The sequence below is a fragment of the Amblyomma mixtum genome, chromosome 8, assembly GCF_055824585.1.
Source record: "Amblyomma mixtum isolate Tamu chromosome 8, ASM5582458v1, whole genome shotgun sequence".
Lineage (NCBI taxonomy): Eukaryota > Metazoa > Arthropoda > Arachnida > Ixodida > Ixodidae > Amblyomma > Amblyomma mixtum.
The window spans coordinates 56,439,783-56,465,449 of NC_143019.1; the positions used below are offsets into that span (position 1 = coordinate 56,439,783).

A 25,667-nucleotide genomic window follows, 5' to 3' on the forward strand; every position below is an offset into this window, starting at 1 on the left:
TCCAGTCGAATCATACCTGGACACCATACGAAAAATACCCCCGTCTGCAAAGACAAGCTAAAATGCAAAAAAAAACAAAAACAAACTCGAATTTAACTTCCATCTACTAGTGTGTGATTCGCCTCAAGCGGTTGTGGAGCTCGTGCTTTATTGACTCTAAGTGCGCATTTAAATCCCAAAATTTCGAGAATAAGAAGCACTACGTGACATCTGTCGAGTGAAGAATAAAGGCACAAAGAGAGTAATACATGCGTATTAAGAAAGGACACGACACTTGTTTTTAAGAACCGGAGACAACCAGAATATACACGATATATTTCTCGCAAGTATTTCACAGCGAAGTAGAAATAACCTTGGGCGTGGCGACTAGATGAAAGGGCTCCGCAAACCTCAGGGTGCCCTGCGCGGGCCGGAAGTTGAGGTCCTGCGTCGCAAACTCTTCGGGAACAGTGAGCGTGAACCTCTTCAGCAGTTCCGTCACGAAGACGAACATCTCCGTCTTGGCCAGCGACTCTCCGATGCACACGCGCTTCCCTGCAAAGCAGTGATTACGTAAGACTTTGTAGACGCGACTTCAACGCCGGCCCTTTGGTCATCGCTATAATCATTTAGGGTACCTATACTGTAAGACGAAGGCATCTCCTAATGATATCGAAATTTTGTTCCCCCAGCTCGGGCGGGCCAATTCCAGAAGACCCCCTTATCTCCCGAGCAAAATGTCTGCTGCCCCCAGCTACTCCCGATTCTCCATCGGTACCATTGACTATCTGTTCTACGCAATAATATGTCTTAACCACGGTGGTCTTAAACAAGCCCTCCTCTTGACTTCCCGCTAGAAACTCGCACTCCTCTTTTTTTTTCCTGTTTAACATTGCCCCTATCATGGATATCTGACAGAGATACGGATCTTCTCCCTGATAGCGACAGGGATAGAGATATTCGACCATATCACCTGCGAAACTGCTCACAGGGCTCATCTATTGAATATTAAAAGCTGTTGACGCCTTTAACGGAACTGACGTCTCTTCCGTTATGGTTACGTCACCTCCCTCCAGCCAATGAGAATTATCCGCGCTGATGACGTCACTTTCCACACATTTTTTTCCCCTACAGCTCCTCACCCTTTTCATGAGACCAGTCCACCATTCAAACTGTGTCACGCGAATGCGCAATGACCCATAGCGTGCTGCGCACAGTTAAGCGCCAGTCCTGCCCTTACAAAATTTTTTAGACATTCTATAGACTGTCCATATACATCTGTCTATAAAGTCTATAGACTCTCTATAGACAAATCCTAGAGAACCGTCTATAGGCAACACAAATGCTACGGACAGTCGACAGACACTCTATAGATTTATGAGCGTACACTTTTAGTAGACTTTTGTCTATAGACTATGAATGAACAGGCCGCCGTGGTGGCTCAGTGGTTGCTCGGCTGCTGGCCCGAAAGACGCGGGTTCGATCCCTGCCGCGGCGGTTGAATTTCTTTGGAGGTGAAATTCTAGTGGCCCATGTACTGCGCGATGTCAGTGCACGTTAAAGAACCCCAGGTGGTCGAAATTTCCGGAGTCCTTCACTACGGCGTCTCTCATAGCCTGAGTCGCTTTGGGACGTTAAACCCCACAAACCAACCAACCTATGAATGGACAGAAAGAAATATCTATAGGAAGGCAATAGAGTATATAAGAAGTCTATAGACTGTCTATAGACCATTTTTATAAGGGCGTACTGAAAGAACTCCAGTCCTGGACCTCCTGGGACTGCAAGAGGAAAGCCAGGAGGTGGCATGTACAGTACGTGCTCTACGCACCCAGTCCGAAGGGCAGGAAGGCGTCCTTCTTCTCAGGCCTTCCGTCCTCGGCCAGGAAGCGGGCGGGGTCGAAGCGGTGCGGCTCCTTCCAGAAGCCGGTGTCCCTGTGCGCCAGCCACAGGTTGGCCAGCACTCGGCAACCCGCAGGCACGCGGAAGCCACACACAGTCGCCTCCTCTGCGCCAACCACGGAAAAGAGAGGGGGGGGGGGGGGGGGGGGGGGGACGGACGCACATTCATTTGCTCAGTCATCGCTCATGCATAACGCGAACGCCCAACACCACACCAGCTGGGTTGACTTCACCGCAAGGCAGAAGTGCCTTGCAGGTAATAGAAACTTCAAAATGATGCCGACATACAAAACACCAGCTGGGTTGGCTTCAGAAGAATCGATTGGTGGGCGAGTTGGTACAGCCCCCGTCAAAAGTATACAGCCCAAGGGGTTTGATTCTAAGAAATTTAGCGGGGCTCCCTGGCATATCTAGCAGTCCAAAGTTTGGCAGTATTGAGGACGCGATGCCATTCTTCATTCGAGATTTTACTGTCGCTAAGGATGAATAACGAGGCATGCAGCAGGCTTCCCAAGCAAACCCCTTGGGCCGTATACTTTTGACGGGGGGGGGGGGGGGGGGGGGGGGGGGGGCTATAACTAGATGATACAAAGCGCAAGTGAGTTGGCTTCACCGCATAACAGCAATGCCTAGCAGCCATGCGTCGCAACGATGGCAATCTAAACGCCAGATAGGTTGGCTTCACTGCATGACAGCACTATTTGGGAACCAGGGCCCCGTTCCTTTTAGAACTGCGCAAAGAACAACCACAGAGCAAAGGACACGCGCATACAGAACACAACTTGCCCTAAAATGACGGATGGCTATGCGCCAGTTGTGATGGCTCCACCGCAAGACAGTAGTGTCGCGTGGAGAAGCAGTACGTAACAGTGATTTCATCCAAGGCTGCTTCCAATCTTTCCACTCCCCAAGGCAACGCGCTGTTTTAGTGGCACGGATTGAAAATAAAGCAAAGCGAAGACAGCGGGAGAGACGACTGTCTTCGGTCTATATTTTCTTTAAAGTCGAGCCTCCAAAAAAAAAAAAAAAGCGTCAGTCGATGCACCGCTCCTATTTCCCCTCAGGCTTGAGTTAATCGGATAATATAGAATTGCATACGGCATATGCTGTGTATATGACACTCGGACGTGATAAAATCTGCCATACGAATAAACGTCCTGGCCATTAAAGGGACGTTAAACCTGAGTAAAACTACACCCAATCTCCACCGCAAAAATCGATTTTATCTATTTTTCTTTGTATTTATGTTTATGCTTTCTCACCATCAACAAACGCACTTGTCGCTGAGGAAAACTACAATTGAAAATATTCCCGCCAATCGACTCAAACTTGGTGAAGTCTGCACCAAAAGGGCCTCCGTGATCACCGTTTTGAAGTGAACGGCGGTGCAGCCTGGCCTCTGGGACCCGAGCAAAGGAAGCTGTTGACACACCGCGGTTTCATTGCGTAGCGGTCATTTTTTGGCCTCTCCTATAGCTTATATGCAGGGTGTTTCACCTAAGACTTTGCACAATTCTTAAAGATAGGTTATTGAGTTAGAAGAGCACTTTTTTCGGCATAGCATTGTCAGCGGTGTAGTGCATGAGAATACAGCTAAAACGTGCTAGAGACTGGTCAACTAATATTGAATAGGTAACTTCTGAACTGTTACTGCCAGGCTCATTAATTATTGAGAGGCATGTAGCCCACCGTAAGTATGTCCGTATCACTTTACAGAATTTCGAAAATGCGGTCACCCTCGGTGCTGTGGCCCAACAAATTTCGGCTACTTCGACGAGTCAGCGCACTGGAGAGGTTGCTTTGCCTGCAAGCTTCTCGAAAGCCCATGTATTTTGTTGCGATGTTACCAAAATTTGATGTGCCACTGCGTCGAGGGGAACCGCTTTTTTGAAATTCTAAAAACTGATATGGATATTATTTACGGTGGGCTACACGCCTCTCAGTAACTGAGGAGCCTGACGAGACTAGTTAAAAAGTTAACTCTTCAATATTCGCTAACCAGCCTGCAAGTTGGCGCGTCTTGGCTGTAGTCTGATATACTACGCCGCTGACAATGCTATGCCGAAAAAAGCGCTCTTCTAACTCAGAAAGCCTGTTTTTAAAAATTGTGTAAAGTCTTACATGAAACACCCTGTATAGGAACAAATGTGACGAAGTTCTATGCATGTCTTTCGCTTTGCCCCTGTCTTCAAGCCCACAGTGAAGGGCATTGAAGGCGCAGGCTCCTTTCCCAAGCAATGCAACCCTAGGAAGCCGAGCACCAGGCCGGGGGGCGTTGAAAGTGGTTTAAGATCCGATAGTTGACCGAAGGCACCTTTCTGGAATATATAAGCACTAGATATCCCAAAATTTTTCTTGCAGTGATTTCAGATTTGTGAACTGCAAAATCAACATCATTTGAAAGATTTATTTTCTGGAAGACATCGGTTTTTCCCCCGATTATTAAGGAATTTGTTAGGGGCACAAGAATCGGGGATACAATCGGGGTTTGCGCGAAAAAGGAACCTACAGATATAGTCTTCATTTTCAGTGAAAGTAGCGTCTATGTCGTTACAGTGTCGTAATTTGTCAGATACAAGCCTTAAAAGCAATAAAAAACAAAAGAGGTGAACAGGAACACCGAATTACATCGTGCGTTGGCAATGCGATAACATTGGCAGCTGTAGATGCCCTTACCGGAAGTGACGTCACTTCCTCTCCGGTGGCGTCACTTCTCCCAGCCAATAGGAATCATCCGCTTTTGGCCACTTCCCTCCATCCAATTTGGGCGAGTTTTATGACAGACGATGCATTTTGGCTCCGTTTCTAATGCTACTACATTAATACAAAGGAACCAAGTGATGATGCTATAATGTGGCTCTTCTTAATCCGACATAGATTGCAGCACAACAGGAAAACAGTGAATCATCGGCCCGTGTGCAGCCGACGCCCCCGAGTTAACAGGAGGTAGGTTTCACCGACCGCATTGAAAGCACTCAGGAGAAGTGCATTTCCTGGAACTAAACACGTCGCTCTAAGTAGTCTCCATCCCCAGCCCCTCTTTGTACCGTTCAGAAGCACGCTCCGGTAATGGCCGTCCATTCGCGGAATCAGGCGAGCGCAATTAACACCAGCTGCGCACTTTCCTAAGCTTTGTTCTTTTGTTTTTGTTTCTTTTTTTAGCTCGATCAAACTACCCTCTTCGCCGTGCGTCGTACCCCAAGTTATTTGGGGCACACCTCCACCTAGTACGAAAGTGACCTTCCTAGAGCGGAACACTTGGCAGACTGTGGGCTTAAAACCCCGTTTATTGTGTCGGACCTTTCTTTACGCATCCTATGCCAGTGGTCGATGTTTACTGTTCCGCTTTTTTCGCACCTATCCAGAAAAAAAAAAATTGACTGGGCCCCTAATTACGTTATGTGTTGGCAATGCGATAGTGTTATAGGCTGCTGATATCTTTTGTCATTCGGAGTTTGCGGGACCCTACACAGCTGTCTGCACACAACTAGACATCCCTTCGGCTCATCTAGCAAGTGGTTAGAGGTTCCCCACAAGTGTCTCGAGGTGGCAACACGGATGTATAGTTGTCATTTCCGGTCGGCTGACGTCATTTCCCCTCAGGAAATGCTAGCTACCCTGTCTGGTGACGTCGCTTCCCTCCAGCCAGTGCTAGCTACCCGGTCTGGTGACGTCACTTCCCTCCAGCCAATGCTAATCATCTGGCCTGGTGATGTCACTTCCCACCAGCCAATGCTAAATATCCGGTCTGGTGACATCACTTCCCTCCAGCCAATGATAATTATCTGGTCTGGTGACGTCACTTCTCTCCAGCCAATGCTTATTATCTGGTCTTCTGGCGTCACTTCCCTCCAGCCAGTTGCTAATTATCTGGCCTGGTGATGTCACTTCCCACCAGCCAATGCTTATTATCTGGTCTTCTGACGTCACTTCCCTCCAGCCAATGCTAATCATCTGGCCTGGTGATGTCACTTCCCACCAGCCAATGCTAAATATCCGGTCTGGTGACATCACTTCCCTCCAGCCAATGATAATTATCTGGTCTGGTGACGTCACTTCTCTCCAGCCAATGCTTATTATCTGGTCTTCTGGCGTCACTTCCCTCCAGCCAGTTGCTAATTATCTGGCCTGGTGATGTCACTTCCCACCAGCCAATGCTTATTATCTGGTCTTCTGACGTCACTTCCCTCCAGCCAATGCTAATCATCTGGCCTGGTGATGTCACTTCCCACCAGCCAATGCTAAATATCCGGTCTGGTGACATCACTTCCCTCCAGCCAATGCTAATTAGCTGGTCTGGTGACGTCACTTCCCTCCAGCCAATGCTTATTATCTGGTCCTCTGACGTCACTTCCCTCCAGCCAATGCTAATTATCTGGTCTGGTGACGTCACTTCCCTCCAACCAATGCTTATTATCCGGTCTGGTGACGTCACTTCACTCCAGGCAGTGCTAATTATTCGGTCTAGTGACGTCACTTCCCTCCAGCCGATGCTAATTATCTGGTCTGGTGACGTCACTTCCCTCCAGCCAATGCTTATTATCCGTTCTAGTGACGTCATTTCCCTCCAGCCAATGGGCGCATTTTATGACCGATGGGACATTTTTTTTTTCTGATGAGGATTCTAACGCTATCGCATTAAAAATAACAAAACACGCAAGCGCTCGTTGTCATTAGTATGCCTCACCATTACCAATCACGCAAGCACGTATACGTTCTCAGAACAACAGATCTCCCGGTCACGTCTTTCCAAGCACGAAGCCGTGCCTTTCTCTAGGTCGACAATAAAACCCGAAGAGCCTCTTTCTGCGTCGTTGGCCGGTGTATACACATCGCACACAGGCGCCGCTTCGTACACAAAGTAACGCTCGAGACGAAGAGTGTGCCTTCCTCGCGTTACCGGACACGCGTATTCAGGACGCGTGTGGGAGAAGCACGTGCTGGAACAATGTATGCATGCGTCAGCCTCTCTGCCCCAAACGGAGAAAGATAGAGAGAGACAGAGAGAGAGAGTGGGAAAGTTCAAACGCGGAAACGAAGCAGGTTTATGCGGGTACCGAAAAAGTCAAACAAAAGCTGAGCTAGCTATTGTCTTCGCGGCCAAGGTCTTCGGGGAGGAGGGCTGAGCGTGGGATGGCCGCGGAATGGATAATCAGGAGCGCAAGGCTCCCCGCGCAGGACTCGACGTACGTACCCTCCTTCTTTCTTTTGTTAAATCTTTCTCTGTCTGATTTTTTTTCTGTTGTTGCTACTTTAGTATTTCTTTTCCATGTCTTATGTGTTTCGGGGTTGCTCCTGAGACATTCGTCTGCACTGAACCGGTCCACTTCGATCACACAGCTGAATCAGCAGACGAGATTGAATTGGCAGTGGTGATGTACCACACACAAGAGTGTTTTCTCCAGACATCCCTCTGGCTGTCATTAATGTAATTCCCATATGCCACAATGGGCAGCTTGTTCACAATCCGGTGGACCAGTTTCCGCCTGCCCTGATGGGCGGGTTCTGATGGCGCCACAAGGTCACGTGACCTTTCTCGACCAATCAGCAACTTTCGTGACACACGCCGCCATTTTTGTGGAATGTATAGACACTAATGCTATCAGATTAAAAGGAAAGGAAGAAAAAGCTTTATCCCTCTCAACACTACAACTGCTCTTCTTCAAAGCCCCTCCATTTTTTACAGGCCTTATCTTCCCTGCTTTTAAAGCACTGTAACGCATAATAAGAAGAGCATAGCACGTACACCCCATCTATGGCATGATGTGTCTTAGAATCAAGACGATGGGATTCAGAACGCGTGCGGGGACTGCCCTCTGTTCCGTCGTGGTTAACCCCATACTTCGCTTTATCAAGGCCAGTTTTTCTTGGCGCGGTGTTCACTTCCGTGTTAGCCTGTGCCGCTGGTACATTCGTGGCACGTTCCAGCTTAACCAGCCGAGTTCGAGCGCTAACGAGTTGAAGATATAGTATAAACGTCGGGCCCGAGAATCCTCGTTCCGGTGTGCACACATGCGAGCGAGTGCACGATATGCAGCAAAAATTAACTCAATTGGGAGTTTTGAAACGCTTACGCGCCAATTAAACTCCCGTCCTCTACTACTATTACTCCGTCAACTCGGCGAAGCAGAAACCACCATCTTACTTCGTTCGGACAAACACGGAGTATAGCTGCAACTTCACCCAATTTTACTCCGCTAGGAAGCGGTGTTCTTCGGCTAAAACTTCCTGAAGTTTTCTGAAAACATGCTTATAGATTTTTCGGCTTCCGCCTATCCCGAAGCGAGGTACTCATATCGATAGCTGCAGCAGCAATATAAGTGATTGCGATTCCGTAGCGGCGGTTCTGAAAACTCCACACGTGGTTGTGTCTGAATAGTGTCTATTTGCGATGGTGTTGAGCAGAAATTGAAGAACAAATATTTTTTAGGGGAAACTCCCAAGGTGAAGTAGGTTTGTAATAAGGGAGTAATTACTCATTGGCATCCACCCGAGCGCAACCTTACGGCTATGAAGGAAGGCTATACAGCTTACTCAGAAACTTTGCAGTTAAAGCGAAATTCGCCTTGGTTCAGGGTTCGAACCCCAGAACCAGGACGAATTTTAATTCTCTCTCGCCCTACCATACGCTAGCCCTCTAAGTTAGCTCAAGTCGGTAGAGCGACTGCTCCGGTGAAGTGGTGGTCCAGGGATCGAACTCCGGACCAGTTAACGAACACATTCCCCAACCCCGCAATATATGCCCGCATATACCCTGGGGTCTACCTGTAAACTATGTGGCCACCATGCCACTCTGTTCCACATACTCTGGGCTTGCCCTAAGGACTCCCCCCCTCGGGGCTTGCAGCTCTCGAATCCAGACCAGAGGGAGGCCGCATTGTTCAGTTTCCTACTCTGACACACAGATCCGGGTTGTGACAAGAGCCCTAGTAGTCGCCGAACGCCACGGGCTCATGGCCACTTGATGGGGCTATAACCCCACACCGTCTGCTATTTTTGTCGGCGGACATAAAGTTTATCCTCCTCTTTCTTACGTGGTCGAAATCTCCGGAGCCCTCCACTGCGGCGTATCTCATAGCCTTAGTCGCTTTGGGACGTTAAACCCCATAAACCAAACCAAACCAAACCCGAAGTTTCTGTGGAAGCTGTATAACTTTCCTTTGTTGCAGTATGGTTACGCTTGGGTGGACGCCATTGAGTAATTACTCCTTTATCAGAAATTGAAGAACAATGTATTTACCCATTTCCCATCTCAGGATCCAATCCCCTTATTCATATTCCACTACTGCCTCCTGTCGTGCGGTGCGAGAACTACTTCAACAGTGCATCCTCCTTTCTTACTTCCCAGTGCTGCCGACTACCGAGAAGAGCGAGAAGTACAGTCTGGCAGCGTCATCCTAATGTCGCAATGATGAGTTTTCGCGTGCTGGGGAGGACACAGCTATTAGTTGGCACACAGAATACGGCACATTGCAAAATGCCTTCTCCGTTCGTGGGGAGGATTCCACTCCCTTGAAAGCTGTCACGGCCGGGCTCAAGCGGGCGCCACGACCTTCGCTTTCACCGAAAAAAAGCAACAGTAGCCTTATTCCTTTACAACGAGAGAACAGCGAGCCCGGCCCTCACTGCAAAGGACATTTCAACACTCGTCCGCTAAAAGAACGAGAAAATACGCAAATTAGTGTCTAAAAATAAACAAAAAAGAAAGGCTGTTACTAGAGAGCCCCGTTTCGGCACACCCTTATAGACGAAAGAAAACAGGCGCTGAGTCACGGAGAGAAGAGGCTCCAGGCAGGAACACAAATGCCACTCCCAACGCAGTTCCCGCTAGAGGCCATCATCATCATCATCAACCTGACACTACAGTATCACTGTAGTGGCCGTTCGTTCGCGCTCAAGGCCGCGCAGGATAGGGGTGCTATCATTTTTGTTCGTGACGCGAGAAGCGACCTGACTAATCTCGATTGGTCACAGCCATGAAGAATTTAATCTAAGTTGATCCAGATTACTGTAGATGATCTTGACCTGTTATCTCGAAGTTTCCTTGCGCCGCAGGCGGCGGTTATTCGTAGTTCGACGACTGACGAGCACGTTTGTTGATTGCGCCGCCGCCGAGTGGTTCACTTCTTTTGCGGGCGCAAGTCAGCCCAAATAAAGAGCTTCGTTTGCAAGTTTTGTTGCTGTCTTCCTGACCGCTGGACTGCCGTCCCTACAATGTGACAATATGCCCCACATCAGGGCTAAGGCCTCTCCCATATCTTACCACTTAAACACGGTCCTGTGGCAACAGCGGCTACTTTCCGCCCATCTAACTTTCCGCCGCCCCCGGCTACGCCTGCCTTCTCTCGGAATCCAGTCCGTTGCCTTCGCATTAGATACCCTGCCCATGGTCATGGCCAAAGGCCACACCCTTGCTCTCCTTCCTTCCAGTATATCGAGGGCCAACGTTGGCCCAACGCTGCTCACCGAGACTGCCCGCGACCACGTGCTCTTCAGCAGCGCAGCGCATAACGTGCTTCTCCTGTGATACCGTGACGTGTGGCGGGCTTAAATTGTTTCTTACGAAATATTGTCCTCAAAATTGTCCAAATGACTCCGCTATACCATTTCTCTCCGGAGGACAGAGAGCCAGACCGTACAAACAGCGCCTTGTCCACCAGACGTCTCCGAGCTCTGCACTGTACTGTTAACAAGGAAACCGAGTGGCCCAACGCCATTCCACGTTCCTCCATCATCATCATCAGCAGCAGCAGACTAACTACGTGCGCTGAAGGCCAAAAGCCACTGCCACTAATCTCTAGTTAACCCTGACCTGCGCCAGCCGCGGCCGCCCTATCCCCGGAATATATTGCCCTTCTCTTGACGTCTACTCTGTCACCCTAAAGAACCATCGGTTAACTTCAATAAGGGAGTAATTACTCATTGACATCCACCCAAGCGCAGCCATACGGCTACAAAGGAAAGCTGCACAGCTTTCTCAGAAACATCGCAGTTAAAGAAAAATTTGTCCAGGTCCGGGGTTCGAACCCGGGACCACCGCTTCACCGGAGCAGTCGCTCTACCAATTGAGCTAACCGGGACTTTTTGTCTTTATTGCCATTGAGCTAAGCGGGACGGCAAGCTATGGTAGGGCGAGAGAGAATTGATCAATAACTCGAAGTGTTGACCAACACAGTGTTGGTCACAGTGTTGGTCCAATAACAGTGTTGACCAAAACTGTTCCCATTTCGAGTTATTGATCAATTCGCTCTCGCCCTTTACCATAAGCTTGCCGCCCCGGTCAGCTCAATTGGTAGAGCGACTGCTCCGGTGAAGCGGTGGTCCCGGGGTACGAACCCCGGACCAGGACAAATTTTTTTTTAACTGCGAAGTTTCTGAGAAAGCTGTATAGCTTTCCTTTGTAGCGGTATGGCTGCGCTTGGGTGGATGTCAATGAGTAATTCCTTATTACAAATCTACTTCACCTTAGGGGATTCCCCTAAACATTTCACCGACCATCGGTTATCTCCTCTTCGTGTTGCATGCCCTGTTGATCCCCGTTTCGTCTTGATTTCAGCTTGCAATTCAGGAAACCTGTATAAAGCTCTACAGGAAAAGACAAAAAATTGTAGGGGACACTTAAGCTCCGCCCTAAGGGTATGACGCGATAGCGCAATGGGTCAAGTCCCATATATGCGGAAGGTCATTCTCTACTTTACATTCATAGATCCCACGGAGTCCTCATACCCCTCCTGGCACAGCGGTGCAGCGCTTAAGAGATGCGTCACTGCCCTGCGATGGCAGGTGCTCTCAGTGGTGGGCCTTGCGCGACCCAGGTTGCTCTTGTCGAGCGAAGAATCATTCATTAACTGCCACCTGCTACGGTGAGCAGTTCGCTCACTATCCGGTGGGCAGGTTGTGATGACGCCGCAAGATCACGCGGCCTGGGGGCCGCCTACCTCCTTACCTCCTACCCTTATAAAGATGGTCTACAGATAAACCATATTGCCTTTCTATAGATATTTATTTTTTCTATTCATAGTCTATAGACTGTCTATAGACGAGGGTCTACTAAAACTGTATGGCCATAAATCTATAGATTGTCTATAGACTGTTCTCTAGGATTTGTCTATAGATAGTCTATGGACCCGATAGACAGAAGACAATGGACATTCTATATGCTGTCTGGTTTATGGTTTATTGGGGTTTAACGTCCCAAAGCAACTCAGGCTATGAGGGACGCCGTAGTGAAGGGCTCCGGAAATTTCGACCACCTGGGGTTCTTTACTGACATCGCACAGTACACGGGCCTCTGGAATTTCGCCTTCATCGAAATTCAGCCGCCGCGGCCGGTATCGAACCCGCGTCTTTCGGGTCAGCAGCCGAGCGCCGTAACCACTGAGCCACCGCGGCGGGGCCTATATATGCTGTCTGAAAAAAATGTTTGTAAGGATAGGTTGCTTTCTGGGACCACCTGCCAGAGCCATGCTCGTGATTTTCCGCTCACAACGCCCACGCCGACAACGCCGACACCGGATTTTCTGGTCAACGTGGCCTGTGACGCTGTCGTGTCAATAATCTATAATCCGCGCGTGAACAGCCGTACGGGGCTCACCGAGGTTGGTCCTGGGCGCTGCCACCGTGTGGACGCTGGCGAAGCGGGCGCACTCCAGCAGGCAGGCCTCGGTGAAGGGCAGGTTGTCCTTGCTGAACACCGAGCCCAGCTGGTCGGCGCAGCCCAGCACGGCGTCCATCTCCTCCTGGCAGCGGCGCTGGCAGTGCGGGTGACGCGCCAACAGCTTGAGCGCCCAGGACAGCTGAGCCACGCTGCTCGCGGTGCCCGACACCAGCAGGTCCACGCAGATGGTCTTGAGCCGGTGGACTGCACATGCGCATGCAACCCACGGGGGATCAGTCACTCGCTTCCATGAATGGAGAAGGAGACAAGTGGTGCCCTTCAAGCGACACCCGAGACACGGAGAGAGCGGCGTGGGTTTGGCATCAATTGAACACGAGCAAACGATATACACCGTCATTCCGAGGGTAGAAGATCCAAAACCTACGACCACAACTGTGGCAGGTATGGTGAAAAACAAGTGTCCGCATGTAGCCGATCTGTCTCGCATTTCTCCGTGGACACCTGAACCGCGCCGTAAGGGAAGGGAGGAAGGTGGGAGTGAAAGAAGATTTGGTTTATTTGGGTTTAACGTCCCAAAGCAACTCAGGCTATGAGGGACGCCGTAGTGAAGAACTCCGGACATTTCGACCACCTGGGGTTCTTTAACGTGCACTGACATCGCACAGCACACGGGCTTCTGGAATTTCACCTTCATCGATATTCTGCTACCACGGCCGGGATCGAACCCGCGTCTTTCGAGTCAGCAGCCGAGCGACGTAACCATCTGAACCACCGCGGCGGGGTCAAGCGTCCACATGTAGCCGATCTGTCTCACATATCTCGGTGCACACCTGAACCGCGCCGTAAGGCAAGGGAGGAAGGTAGGAGTGAAAGAAGAGAGACAGAAATAGGAGCTTTAGTGGAGGGCCTCCGGAATAATTTCGACCACCTGGGGATATTTAACGTGCTCTGACATCGCACAGCACACGGGCGCCTCTTGTGTTCTGCCTCCGTCGAAACGCGGCCGCCGCGGTCGGCTTCCAACCCGGGTACTCCGGCTCGGTATAGACCAGCGTTTCCTCTACACCACTTTTCAAATGGAACACAAAGCCTTCAAATTACAGACGCCGCAGAACAAAACAATAGGACAACAGCCATTCCAAATGGGGAAATGACACCGCGACCGCCGACGAGGCTGAACGCCTCGCTGCAATCCTCTCGTATATGTGAACGCTATTGGTAGCCCTGGTGTCCGCAATTTTTGGAGGTAAGTCATAGCACTCTGCATCTAGAAGCACTATACTGAGCGAAAAATTCATACTGTGCACGGCAAAGAGCTCACGTCTTTTATCACCCTAAGCATTTCACTAGTTTTGGTTTGGGAAAGGCTATGAAAACGACAGCAAATTTTTGACCGGTCCTGACTTCGAAGAGGAGGAGCCGATTAGGAAGAAGGGAAACAGACAGCCGCTTCGCTGTTGAGGATGGACACGTGAGTTGTACCATTGCAATGCTCTCCTAACGCCTACTCTCCCAAAAATGCAGATGCTGAGTAAATGAAAGGCGCAGTAATTGTGATTGGCACATGAACACCGTCGTGAACGAAGTGTTGGCGCGAGTAAAGGGAAGGAGAGACGAGGCTTAGTTAAAGGCTGCGGAATAATTAGATCGCCTGGATTTCTAAACGCGAGCAACAGGCGCATTTTGGCTCGCCCAAAGGCAAATCACTGAGCCCACACAGCCGCGTCAAGCTTCCCTTTTAGAGCGGAAGTTCTATTACTGCATGTCTCCCAAGGTCAATCTTGATGCGCGTTTGTCAAACCACGTCATTCGCCAAGCAAGGCGCACCTGCGCGCGTTCGCCGGCTCCGCCGCTGTGACCGAGTGATTAGGAGAGGGCAGGCTGGGAGAGACGCAGCTGCGCGCGCTAGCCGGCTTCGCCGTTGTGATAATCACGTGACTAGGAGAGGATTCAAACGTTGCCACGTCGGCGGTTTCTGCTTCAGTTTCGCGATGTATGAGGCGCGCGCCGGACCGAGTGGGTCAACTCTTCGGCGTCGCCGTCCAGACGCGTTCGATCATCCGAGAATGTGTACTGCCATAGCCTCCTTTATACTTGAGGCTATGGTACTGCAGAGGTCGCGAGCTAAACGAGCCGCTGAAACCGAGGAGCAGCGAGTAGCTAGACTTGCGAAGAAACAGAACAGAGCTTTCGCTATTTTTTATCTCACTAGCCCGCCGCGGTGGCTCAGTGGTCAGAGCGCACAGCTACCGAGCGGGAGAACCAAATATTTTTTCACCTCCTGCTTTCATCTCTCATTTTTCATCTCACTGCTTTTAATCCGGTTTGTGCGTAACGAAATTCCCTGATTGGTCGAGAGGGTCGTGACATCATCAGCGCCGCCAAATTTGAAAATCTGACGGCTAGAGTGCCTTCCATGGGATTATCATACTAATCCAACCGACAGTTCCACCTTAAGCCGCCCACTAATCTCCACTAATCCTCTTAATCCATTTCCTAGGGTGGGTCTATTTCCAAAATTTGGGGGATCCCTTTGGAATAATTGGGAGTAGGCCAAAGAAGGCCCCAAATTTTTCTCTACAGCTCTCCTGCTGCTGTTCATGGCGCACTAATTGCAAGCTAACAATTCATGAACAAGTCGCTTACGCATAAGCTTTTACTACCGGGATGCCAGATGACAGTGAGGTATTGGGCGGGAATCCGTTGATGCAGCAGGTGGCGTCATCGCTTAGGCAGACTTGGTTGCTGCGACGCGCGCCTCGATATTTTCTTTTGCATATGTATCTATCAACTCCCATCTGTGCCTGCACGCGACAGTGATAGCAGCTCAGTTGGAACCAGTCGACAGGCCCGTAAGGAGAAGGAAGGTCTGCTGACAGGGATAAAAGTCCAGAAAAAAGCGGCTTTTTCCTGTCATAGGAGCCCCTTCACGCCAATGGCGTCGGCTAATCCTCATCAACCTTCCAATGCGACAATGCAGGGAGCGATAGGTGGAAGGGAATAGTCCCCTCTCTGCATTGTGAGGGATAGTTCCCTCCCTGCATAGTCCCGCTACTCACGCAAGCAGGTTCATGAGAACAGGCCGACGCCATTGGCTGGAAGTGGCTCCTATGACGAGGAAAAGCCGCTGTTTTCTATACTTGTATCCGACTATACACGCGAAACACGGATACACCTATATGGGAGTATATGGGAGAGGACAACTTAACTCCCTTTTTACTCCTTTCTGTTTAGAGTGTAGAACGCTCTACAGCCCAGGCATAACAACTCCTCGTCAAGGCAGCGCGAAAAGTGAGGCGTACTCGTGAATGTGCTCTTGTGCAGCGTCCCTTCCTCCATGGCCCTTCGGCGCTCGTCCAGGTAGACGTCCATGTAGTCCCTGAGGCGAGACTCGTCCAGGCTGGGCTCGTGCTCGGCGATCTGCCTCTCCAGGAAGTCGTCCAGCTCGCGCTTGACCCGCTGAAGCTCCGAGAAGCCCGGACTGAGCTCCACGGGCGAGGCGCTGCGTAGAACCGGTTTTAACGCTTTAGAACCGTTCGACGCGAAACCTGGTGTCTGCGGGACGATAGCTCCCCACTGGTCCAGAGGCTCGTGACGTTAGAACCACATCGCCGAATGCGGGTAATTCAAGTAATGTAGAAGAACTTCTTGCTGGGCGAGTTGGTGCATAGCTGTCTTGGGATGGCGTTGCGCACACGAACAAACATACACAGGAAAGAGCAGAAGACAGAAAGAGTCTTCTGCTCTTTCCTGTGAATGTTTGTTCGTGTGCGCAACGCCATCCCAAGAAAGGGTAATTCAAACACCCCAAAGCGATGACAAAGTACGACAGTGATGACGTCAATACGAAATTCCTCATTGGTCTACACAGTCGTGACGTCATTCAATCACCATTACGTAGTGTCTTTGAAGAAAGTAAAGCAATTGCGCTGAAAAGAAAAAAAAATGGTAGAGCTGCACTCGTATAAGGTCGTAAACCGGGCATGCTACCCCTCAACCAATCAGGAACGGTCGTTCGACTTGGTTAAAGGGAACCTTGTGTGTCTTGTGGTAAATAATAAAAATAATAATAAAATAAAACACTTAAGGCGGAGCTGAAGACTCCCTTGGAACTTGATTTCATTTTATTAGCGGAAACTGTTATAGCCAGACAACCACTCATAGAGATGTGACGTTAGTGGTTTGTACGAAATGACGTCACCGTAACGCACATGACTCTTTGTCATCGGTTCAATGACCGATGGGTTACATTAAAGGGACCCTGAAGGCAACTGCATCAAATTTTTGTTTTTTGCAAAAACCGACTCCATGGCTGTGTTCGCGTCTTTCTGTACCACCTAGCGCGATTTCCTCAGCAAGAAAATTTAATTTCTCTTTGATACCACGCTGACGTCATCTGGGATTTCTGGGACCACTGCTTGGCACACAAAAAGGCTCTAAATTTTCGTCGTCTCCAGAGACGCCGAATGTTTAAATTTTCAATAGTTTTGGAGCGAACATCAGGCGAGGTATCAAGATACCGCTGCATTTGGCACGTGCGGGACATCACTTAGAACTTAAATCCCATGTAAAAATCTATTCCCGTTATCTGTACGATTAGCTACACGAAAAAAAAAGTTAAAATCGTGCAGAAAGAACTGGGCAAACGCAACGAAGAACAGCAGAATAGTAACTACGGAACCAGGTCCCTGTGTTCTGAAAGCGCTGAATCCATATACCTGTGGCGCGGCAGATAGCACCCAACACTACTCTATAGCACGACTGTAATCATAAGTTCTTAACCCCTCCTCCAGGGCTTTGAACTTCCGGTTCCGCTAAACATCAGCCACGTGGATGAGCAAAACTAAGCGAAAGGCACAACGAACACAAAAGCTGGCAAGCGTCCGCTCATCTATCACGACTATACAAGCGCGCACGCGCCTTCAACCATCGTTCACTCACCACGTCCAGAGCTGCGGCAAGACGTCGTTGTTGAGCAGCGGCGTCACCCTCGCTACAAGGCGCACCAGACGGGCCAAATCTCTTTCCTCTTCAACCTCCTCCTTGGTATTTGCGTCGTCGTCTGCTTTCCTCGCGTCGTCTGCTGCCGGCGGAGTTTCGTCCGTCTGCGGAGACGGCGGTTCGCCGCCATCTTTCTCCTGACTCTTGTCGCCGGCGGCGACATGGTTGTCCTCGATGACAACGTCTTCCTTGAGGCACACGTCGTCGTCGTCGTCGCTGGCATCCTCGTCGTAGTCGACGTCGAACAGGAGACCCGCCATGGTGGCGACCACGGCCTCAAAGATCAGCGGCTCTGGATCGAAGGGCTGGCCTCCCTGTGCGGCCACTCGTTCGACGAGCCGGTAGGCTGCCTCCTGGACCCGATCGAGCACGCTCAGCTTACCGAAGCAGAAGTCGCGCAACGTGTGTAACACGAAGCGCCGGTGCTCCGTCCACTCGTGGCCCTCGCTCTCCGAGATTCCTAAACACATATGATCATCATCATGATCAGCCAGGTTATGTTCACTGCAGGACAAAGACAATTCTTCAAAGTTCTTAGATCGCATCCGGGTGCTTACGGATGGTGGCGCCATGGCCGATAAAGTGGCCGATAAAAGCTGTCGCCACATGTCGCCATTATCTTCGAAGAGCATTTTTTCTCTTCTTTTACTCTTATTTTATTTACCTGACTGTTATATCTATGAATTTTTTTATGCATCTGCTTTGCTGATTTTGTTTCTCTAAGTTTGTGCGTTTATCAACATTCAACAATCTCGAAGTTTTCAACTTGAACCCAGTTTACATTATTAGCCGCAGGCGTCGCGACAATATGTAAACACCCGAATTTCGGACACTCGGACCGCCATTTTTTTTTTGGTACATGGGCCCTATGGAAAGTTTCGCAACTTTCAATACCAAACAGTCCTGTACTTCCATAGGCGAGCAAATTGCCCTGTCTCAATGCCCCCCCCCCCCCCCCCCCCCTCCCCTTGCCAGATAATCCACTCTTCTACGTTAGCAGGCCCCACAGGTCTTCGGTGTTACATGGCGCGCACATGTACATTTCCTCCTCTTGAATTCAGCCAGAGTATCACGAACCCGACGTCATGGCGCGCACGTCATGTTTCTGGCAAACATTAGTGCAGTTCTAGCGGAAACTCAATCTGAATTGCTGAAAATTTGGGATTGGTCCAATCTTAATGGACTAAAAATCAATACAACTAAAACTAACGGTGTACTGTTCAAAGCCAGAAATAAACATGTGGATATAAACCACCCTCTTGTACTTGGTCCTGAAGTGATAACAATAGTTGATAAACTTAAAATATTGGGTGTAACCTTCTCCGCTGATATGACATGGATTAGTCATATCGAATCATTATCAAAACACCTATCAGCAGCAGCAGGCGCAATATCACGATGCCGGCAGCTCGTACCAGTGAAAGCCAAACTCCAAGTTTATCACGCTCTTTTTGATTCTGGAATTAATTACTGTACACTTGTGTGGGCTACAACGAGCCTTAAGAATCTGTGCATTCTTCATCGTTTGCAAAAGAAAGCTTTGCGCTGCATTGGCAATTTCCCACGACTACATGCAACCGGCCAGTTATTTACAGATTTTGGCATTATCAATGTGATGACTGTCTTTGAATTCCGCTTAGTCTACTCGTTGTTCTTTTCAAGTGAAGATTTTAAAGCATTTTTAACCGCTTCTTCTTGCTTAACTAGTCAAAGAAGTGATCCCCGAAACCGTGCTTCAGACATGTGGTTTCTACCGCATCGTCGCACGGGATACTTACTGCAATCACTTACATACCAGGTTCCCTTTGTGCTGAATAAACATGAAACACTGCGTGCTGATTTCACTACTTTTAGTCGGAGACAAGTTCGCGAATATTTCGTGAAACGTTGAAACTATCCTTTTGATGCTTTGATTGTACCCCTCTGGTAATACCATGAGATTGCACTGTTATTTCGGTAACCACATATCTATTCTTTGTACCTGTGTTTATACCTGCGTTTATACTGCGTTTATATTGCGTTTATACCTGTGTTTATTCCTGTGTTTATGCCTGTGTTTATGCCTGTGATATGTTCCATGTAAAGCAGCTTCCTGCTAAAACTGTCGCCTGCTGATGTATGCAAGGGCCCTCGGCACTCTCAAGCAGTGAGAAACTGCTGTTTCGCCGAGGTGCCCCCCAACCTAGAGTTGGAAAATAAACATTGAATTGAATTTAATTGAATGTCGTATCGCACCATTCGTTCAAATTCACCAAAGGAGATTAGGATTCATGGCCCCTGCACCCTTTGCTTGTCAAACGAAGGAACGAATCAGAATCAACCATGAACCTATACCAACTCGCCCAACTTAACGTTCTACTAAGTCATATTTCTATCAGCGCTTGCCCTGTCGTCGCCTTTACTCTTGTGTCTAGTCTTTTGTGCGCTGTTTTTCAACCATGAACCTATACTAACTCGCCCAACTTAACGTTCTAATAAGTCATATTTCTATCAGCGCTTGTCCTGTCGTCGCCTTTACTCTTGTGTCTAGTCTTTTGTGCGCTGTTTTTCAACCATGAACCTATACCAACTCGCCCAACTTAACGTTCTACTAAGTCAGAAAGGAGAATAGACTCCAAATTTTTAGCTTGCGTGTATTCTTCTTTTTGTAATTATGCTTAAATGTTAGTATACATGAATCACCCCTCGATATTCTCCTAAGACTGCTAAATAATTTATACCTGAATTTCTTTTCTCAACCGAATGGCTGTGAGATGAAAGTTGGGTTTACGTCACAAAGAGATTTAAAAAAGAGCAATATAATCGCTGATGCAGTATTTTCATTTAAGCCTGCTGCAAAGCCGGAATGACAATAGATGACGTATCAGCGGCCATATCGCAGTTTATGCCTTACGTGACCTAGACCCACCTTACGTGTCAGTCATCGTTCGCTTGATGGAACCGTAATCGAAACAGCATGACAGAAGAAGATATTACAACACAAATTATTTATCGGCCGTAGGCGAATGCCACGTGACGGTACATGCATTCCAATGTCTTATGCACCATTAAAAAAAAGAAAACATGAAATTAAAAATTTGTTGTCTGTACTTTTTTAAGAATTACTCACGACGTACCTTGGTGGTCGAGGAGGAAGCCCATCGCGGTGGAGTCCCGCGGCCGTCCAACGAAGCAATCTCCGAGTTTGACGTAGGCTTCGCGAATGGCCGAGTAAGATCCCAGGTGCACGTAGTCCTTCCCCAAGAGGCGGAACATGAACACGGGGCCATACTCTTCGGCCAGCGCATCCAACTGTTCGAGAGGTTTAAGGCCCAATGAGTAGCCGATTAGGGGTAGCCCCTGCGGTCCCGGTGGCAAATCCGCGTCGCCGCGCCTCGGCTGACGAGATCTGTCCAGGAGCCAGCGGAACACGAGCAAGGCTACGCCCGAGGCGGCTACCAGGAGTAGCCACATCGGGGACCACTCTTGCGCCGCGCGTTACCGGGGTAACCTGAACAGAAAGACATGGCTTATCAAAAGCTTTCCATTTTTACACGGCTGAGCGAAAAAAGTGCCGGTAAGGCTATAAACTTATCTGATAGAGCTAAAAACGCAACAGTCGACCGTCGCGTACACTCGCATCCGGAACAAAGACTTGTGTGCCTAATGACGATAGCAGGTGATGTCGAAGTAAGGCACCAGAAACTAAAAACGGCAGACTAGGATCGCCGGAAAAGAGTCCTGTGAACCTAAGCTCTACCTAAGCTCCCAGTGATTCAAAAGTAACAGCCATTGTTTTCGTCAGTTAGAATGAGCTATCTGTATTCGGTATACCTAAGTGAAATTCCAGATAAGCAACGTAACGGAGTTCAGTATCACGACATTAATACATATACAAGCACTTCCTCAGAACTGAAAACAGCAGAGATATACGCAAAAGCAGTGGCATTCCGCGTGCACTTATGCCTGAACTATCTATCCCGACACGTGGGCGATGACATCGAGCTCTATGATGGGACCAAACAGCAGGTTGAATTGGCATCTCGTGCGAATGACGACGCCCGGCTCGCCACAATATACCACGTTTTTTTGAGGTCTGAAATGCCCACAAAATTGCAAAGAAAGCAAAACAATCTCTCACCTGTAATCCACTTCGGTCGCAAACGCAGTAAGGGAGTCAAAACTCGGCACGCACCGTACGGATCACCTTTTTACTGTCACGGAGCCGGCGACGCAGCGACTCATGTCTAACCCCTTCTGCCTCCCGTCAGCACTCTTACTAACAGTTTTAGAAGGATCCGGCACTGGCAATTGCAATTTCCGCGAGTGAGCAATCTCAACAACTCGTGACGCCAGGAATCCTTGCTCCGGCGCCTCGTTTTTTTATAGAAAAGACACGTCACCGGGCTGAACTGAGTGCGAAGGCTGACCCTCGGCGTCCGTTGTCAACGCCGACTTGGCGCCGAACTACTATTCATACAGCAAAGCTTGTCTGCGTCGTTTACTTTCCGTCCCGTGTGTTCCCTGTGCGCTATTTTTTACATCATGATCTACTATTCATACGTACTGACGTCGGCCGCGGACGTTCGAATCGCGCACAATCAGACTAGACGTAGCGGCATCCTCAATCTTCACTGACCTGAGAAGTCGCGCCGAGCTGACGACGTCTCGGGCTCGCATCGAGAGGCGTATCAGTCTGGCTCCCAACAACCGTGCGACAGCGGTCGTCTCAAACTCGCGGCAGCAGCAACAGCAGCACGCCGCGCTCCAAACTTGCGGCCCTGCCCGCACGCACGCAAAAAAAGAACGAGCCTCCCGGACCGCGGTGCGAGCTTGAAGGCGAGGCACGCTGCCACAGCGACGGCGTCGGCGTCGTCACTGCTTTTTGAACTTACCAGTTCGCCAAGCTTCTTTCCTTGACAGCGCGTACAAAATCTACACCGCCAATTGGTCCAACAATCTGTAAAGTCTAGGTTGTAGCGCCATCTAGTAATTAAAAGCTACACTTAAAACTTTTAAACTTACGCAAAATTTGGCAGTGTTGTTGCAAGTTGCCGTTCATAGATGGCAGCTAAGTCTGTTAATTTCTAAACACGGCTTCAGACTTCTATGTGGTTGTTGAACCGTAGTGTAGCAACTGATGTATGAGTACTAAACTCCTGTCGGGCACCGTCGGGTGACGTCCGTGCTTGTGGTCGGTTTGTGGCAGGGGTTAGAACCTCACTCACGCTTCGCGCATAGCTCTGCTATTTTTTCACCGTGAACAGGGGGCGCGCGCGCTGGGAGAGGAGGGTAGGGCAGCTGTCAGGGCTCTAAGCCGCGGCCGCAAACGAGTTCGTGTTTCTGTTTGGCTCCCGGGGACGCGTAGTGTAGCGGCGGTCTGCTGGCAGACTTCCAGACCTGAGGACCAGGTCCTTCCGGACTTAGAGGCATGCGCGCCACAGGCGGCTTCGAAGATGGAGAAGCAACGGCGAGGCGGCAGAAAGATGCAAAAAGGCGTCAGCCGAGCGCACCTCGGTGCGTCGGCGAACAGTCGCGACCGTCGGAAGTGGCTGGAAAGTTTGGAAATAGAAGAGGCCATGGCGCGCGCGCGAGCCGGCCGTGGTACGCGAGACGTGGTTATAAATCAACGCGTTTGGGTGCTTAGCGGCCTCTACTTAGTGCGGCATGCGAGACAAATGACCCTGAGAATCATAAACTGCAATCTTTTACGCTTTCATCGGCGAATAGTTGCAGAGAATGCTGGGCGAAATTGTAATTCTTCGGTGGAATTTTTCCGGCAATAAACGCGATCGCATTTGACACAGCGCTGTTTGGAGCTGGTCTGTGTGAACCTTTTTCGCTACAACTGTGGTAAGCCTAGCCATGTGACTATAGATTAGTATATAGTTCACTCAAACACCGCAGCCCGAACACCACGTGTGAATGAATGAATGAATGAATGAATGAAACTTTATTACGGATCAAGAAATTGTGAGTGAAATCCTTGGTCCAGGACTCCATTGGAGACGGCTGCTTATGTCGCCCGCTGGACGAGTGCTTTCTGATCCTCCAGGCCTGAGCTGCGGCCAGCATCCCCTCCGACGACTCCTTTATAGAATCCTTTATAATTTTCAGTTCCCAATTCATTTGGCACGTCCACACCATTTGATACAGATATCTGGATATTCCTCGCAAAATGGACATTTATCTGGGTACAACAACAGATGTATTCATTGTAGAAGGCTAAGCTGGGAGTACGTGTTTGCGTAAAGCTACCTCTTCCTCCTTGGTAAGCTCTTTGTGAGCCTGTGGGTATGTTTCCCGGTTCACGGGTTCGAACCCGGCCACGGCTGATGATGATGATGATTCATTTTTTTTTAAAGGGATACGGTGGCCGTAGCTGGCAAAGAACAGTGTTAAGTGGAGAGACATGGGATGCCCTGCAGTGGGCATAGTCAGGCTGATGATGATGATGATGGCACTGAAAGCGGGGAACAAACCCGAAAGTCGGTTGCAAAGCTTTAGAGGAGGTCGACTGGGACCCCTTGGGACGCTGAGGCCTCCAATGGGTGCTGGACGATCCAGCGCTGCTGAGCTGGATCGATAGGCGACAGAAACGGTGGTGCGGTGGTGCGCAGGAGGGACTCCTATCTGTTAAGTGTTTGTGAGTCGCCTATACAGATTGTTTCACCTAAGACTTTACACAAATTTTAAAAATAGTTGAGTGAGCTCAGGGGTATAATTTTCAACGTTTTGGTGAACCCAGGCGAGATGGCGATCCTTATCACGTCGCCGCGCTTGAAGCCGAGCCTCTAGCTTGCGTCTGCGGTACCACAGAGTACGGGCGTCACAGGGAACTGCAACCCCCAAATCAACAGTTTTTGCGGGGATCCGAAACTGAGACGTGCTTGAAAATGTGTTTACCAATGTGCTACCAAACATCCAGACTAACAAAAGAAGCGAAACTCACAGCGTGATGCCGACAGCCAATACAGCCAATTCCTAACAGCGCGTAAAGGGTTCAAGACACCACACTCAACACTCGATGTGGCACTAACTTTAAATAAATCTTTGAATAAATTTTTGAACAATAAAACTCAGAACTTCCACTTATTCAGTAAAAAGCACTCACTCCTGACGGACTCAGTTATTCCTCTTAGCTAACGTTCGTTCCGCAGAAGCTCATTAGAAGGCAGATACCAAAATGCCACAGATTTAATATACCTTAATGAGGGGCATTGGCTGTCGTCGTGCTTCTTTTTTGTTCAGGAAAACAAATGAGCATGAAGTTTGCCATTATTGCTGAGCACCTCAACCGCGTTGTGAGGGCCATACTCAATTCTTCGATCCGCATTAATTTTCACCGTGCCCTCACACCGCAGGCCACACGCGGTACTGGTACTGATCCTATTAAGGTGCCTCGATAGCAGGACGCTGTACTATCGAGACACCCTAACTGCTCCTAAAACTGCTCCTGACGGGGAGCGCCATCTCTGGAAGAAAAATAGAAACTGGCAGTACCCACTGCGTGCTTTCTCCTTTTGCCAACGCATTCCCGCTCGCTCCATACACATAGTTGTTGCTGCGACTGAAGGAAGATGCACGCGCACGCACGCACGCACGCACGCACGCACGCACACAGACACACACACGTACACACACACACACACAAACACACACACGAGCCGCCTTGGTGGCTCAGTGGTACGGTGGAGGCGAAATTCTAGTGCCCCGTGTACTGTGCGAAGTCAGTGCATGGTAAAGAACCCCAGGTGGTCGAAATTTCCGGAACCCTCCACTACGGCGTCCCCGAGTCGCTTTGGGACTTCATAAACTAAACCCAACCAAACAACCAACCAACAACCAACGGTCCCCAGGTGGTCGAAATGATTCCGGAGGTAGTGATCACTGTATAATCAACACAACCATTTACATGCGTCCCCTGAAACGCCCACTAAAACAAACTCGTATCCCTGACTGGACGACTTTCCGCACCTCTCTACCTATTGTAGACCCCCTCCAGTCGGGATACGACGCCTGGTCCAGATCGCTCACGTCTACACTCACACAACATGAACAGCAGATACAGCTCACAGAAACACAAACAGACGTGGACAACCACCTTCTCCGCCTTTGGGAGGCCCGTCGCAGCCTCACGAAGCGATGGAAGAAACAGAAACATAACAGACGCCTAAAGAACCGCATC

General features: G+C 49.5%; 1 protein-coding gene across 2 annotated transcripts; it reads right to left on the bottom strand.

The window, feature by feature from the left end:
* Positions 1 to 274: 274 nt before the first annotated feature.
* On the bottom strand, positions 275 to 22,355 carry LOC149332537 (cytochrome P450 2U1-like). Of its 2 annotated transcripts, none has more exons than XM_089558133.1 (7): positions 22,119 to 22,355; positions 20,617 to 20,990; positions 17,441 to 17,960; positions 15,802 to 16,001; positions 12,476 to 12,742; positions 1,811 to 1,987; positions 275 to 534 (listed from the first exon to the last, which is right to left on the bottom strand). In XM_089558133.1, exons 2-7 carry the CDS (start codon positions 20,951 to 20,953, stop codon positions 332 to 334), a joined length of 1,704 nt encoding a protein of 567 aa, XP_089414259.1. In that variant the 5' UTR covers positions 20,954 to 20,990; positions 22,119 to 22,355; the 3' UTR covers positions 275 to 331. The 2 variants fall into 2 exon arrangements, with proteins under 2 accessions (XP_089414259.1, XP_089414260.1); XM_089558134.1 differs by lacking the exon at positions 22,119 to 22,355 and adding an exon at positions 21,621 to 21,937.
* Between the last annotated feature and the right edge of the window lie 3,312 nt (positions 22,356 to 25,667).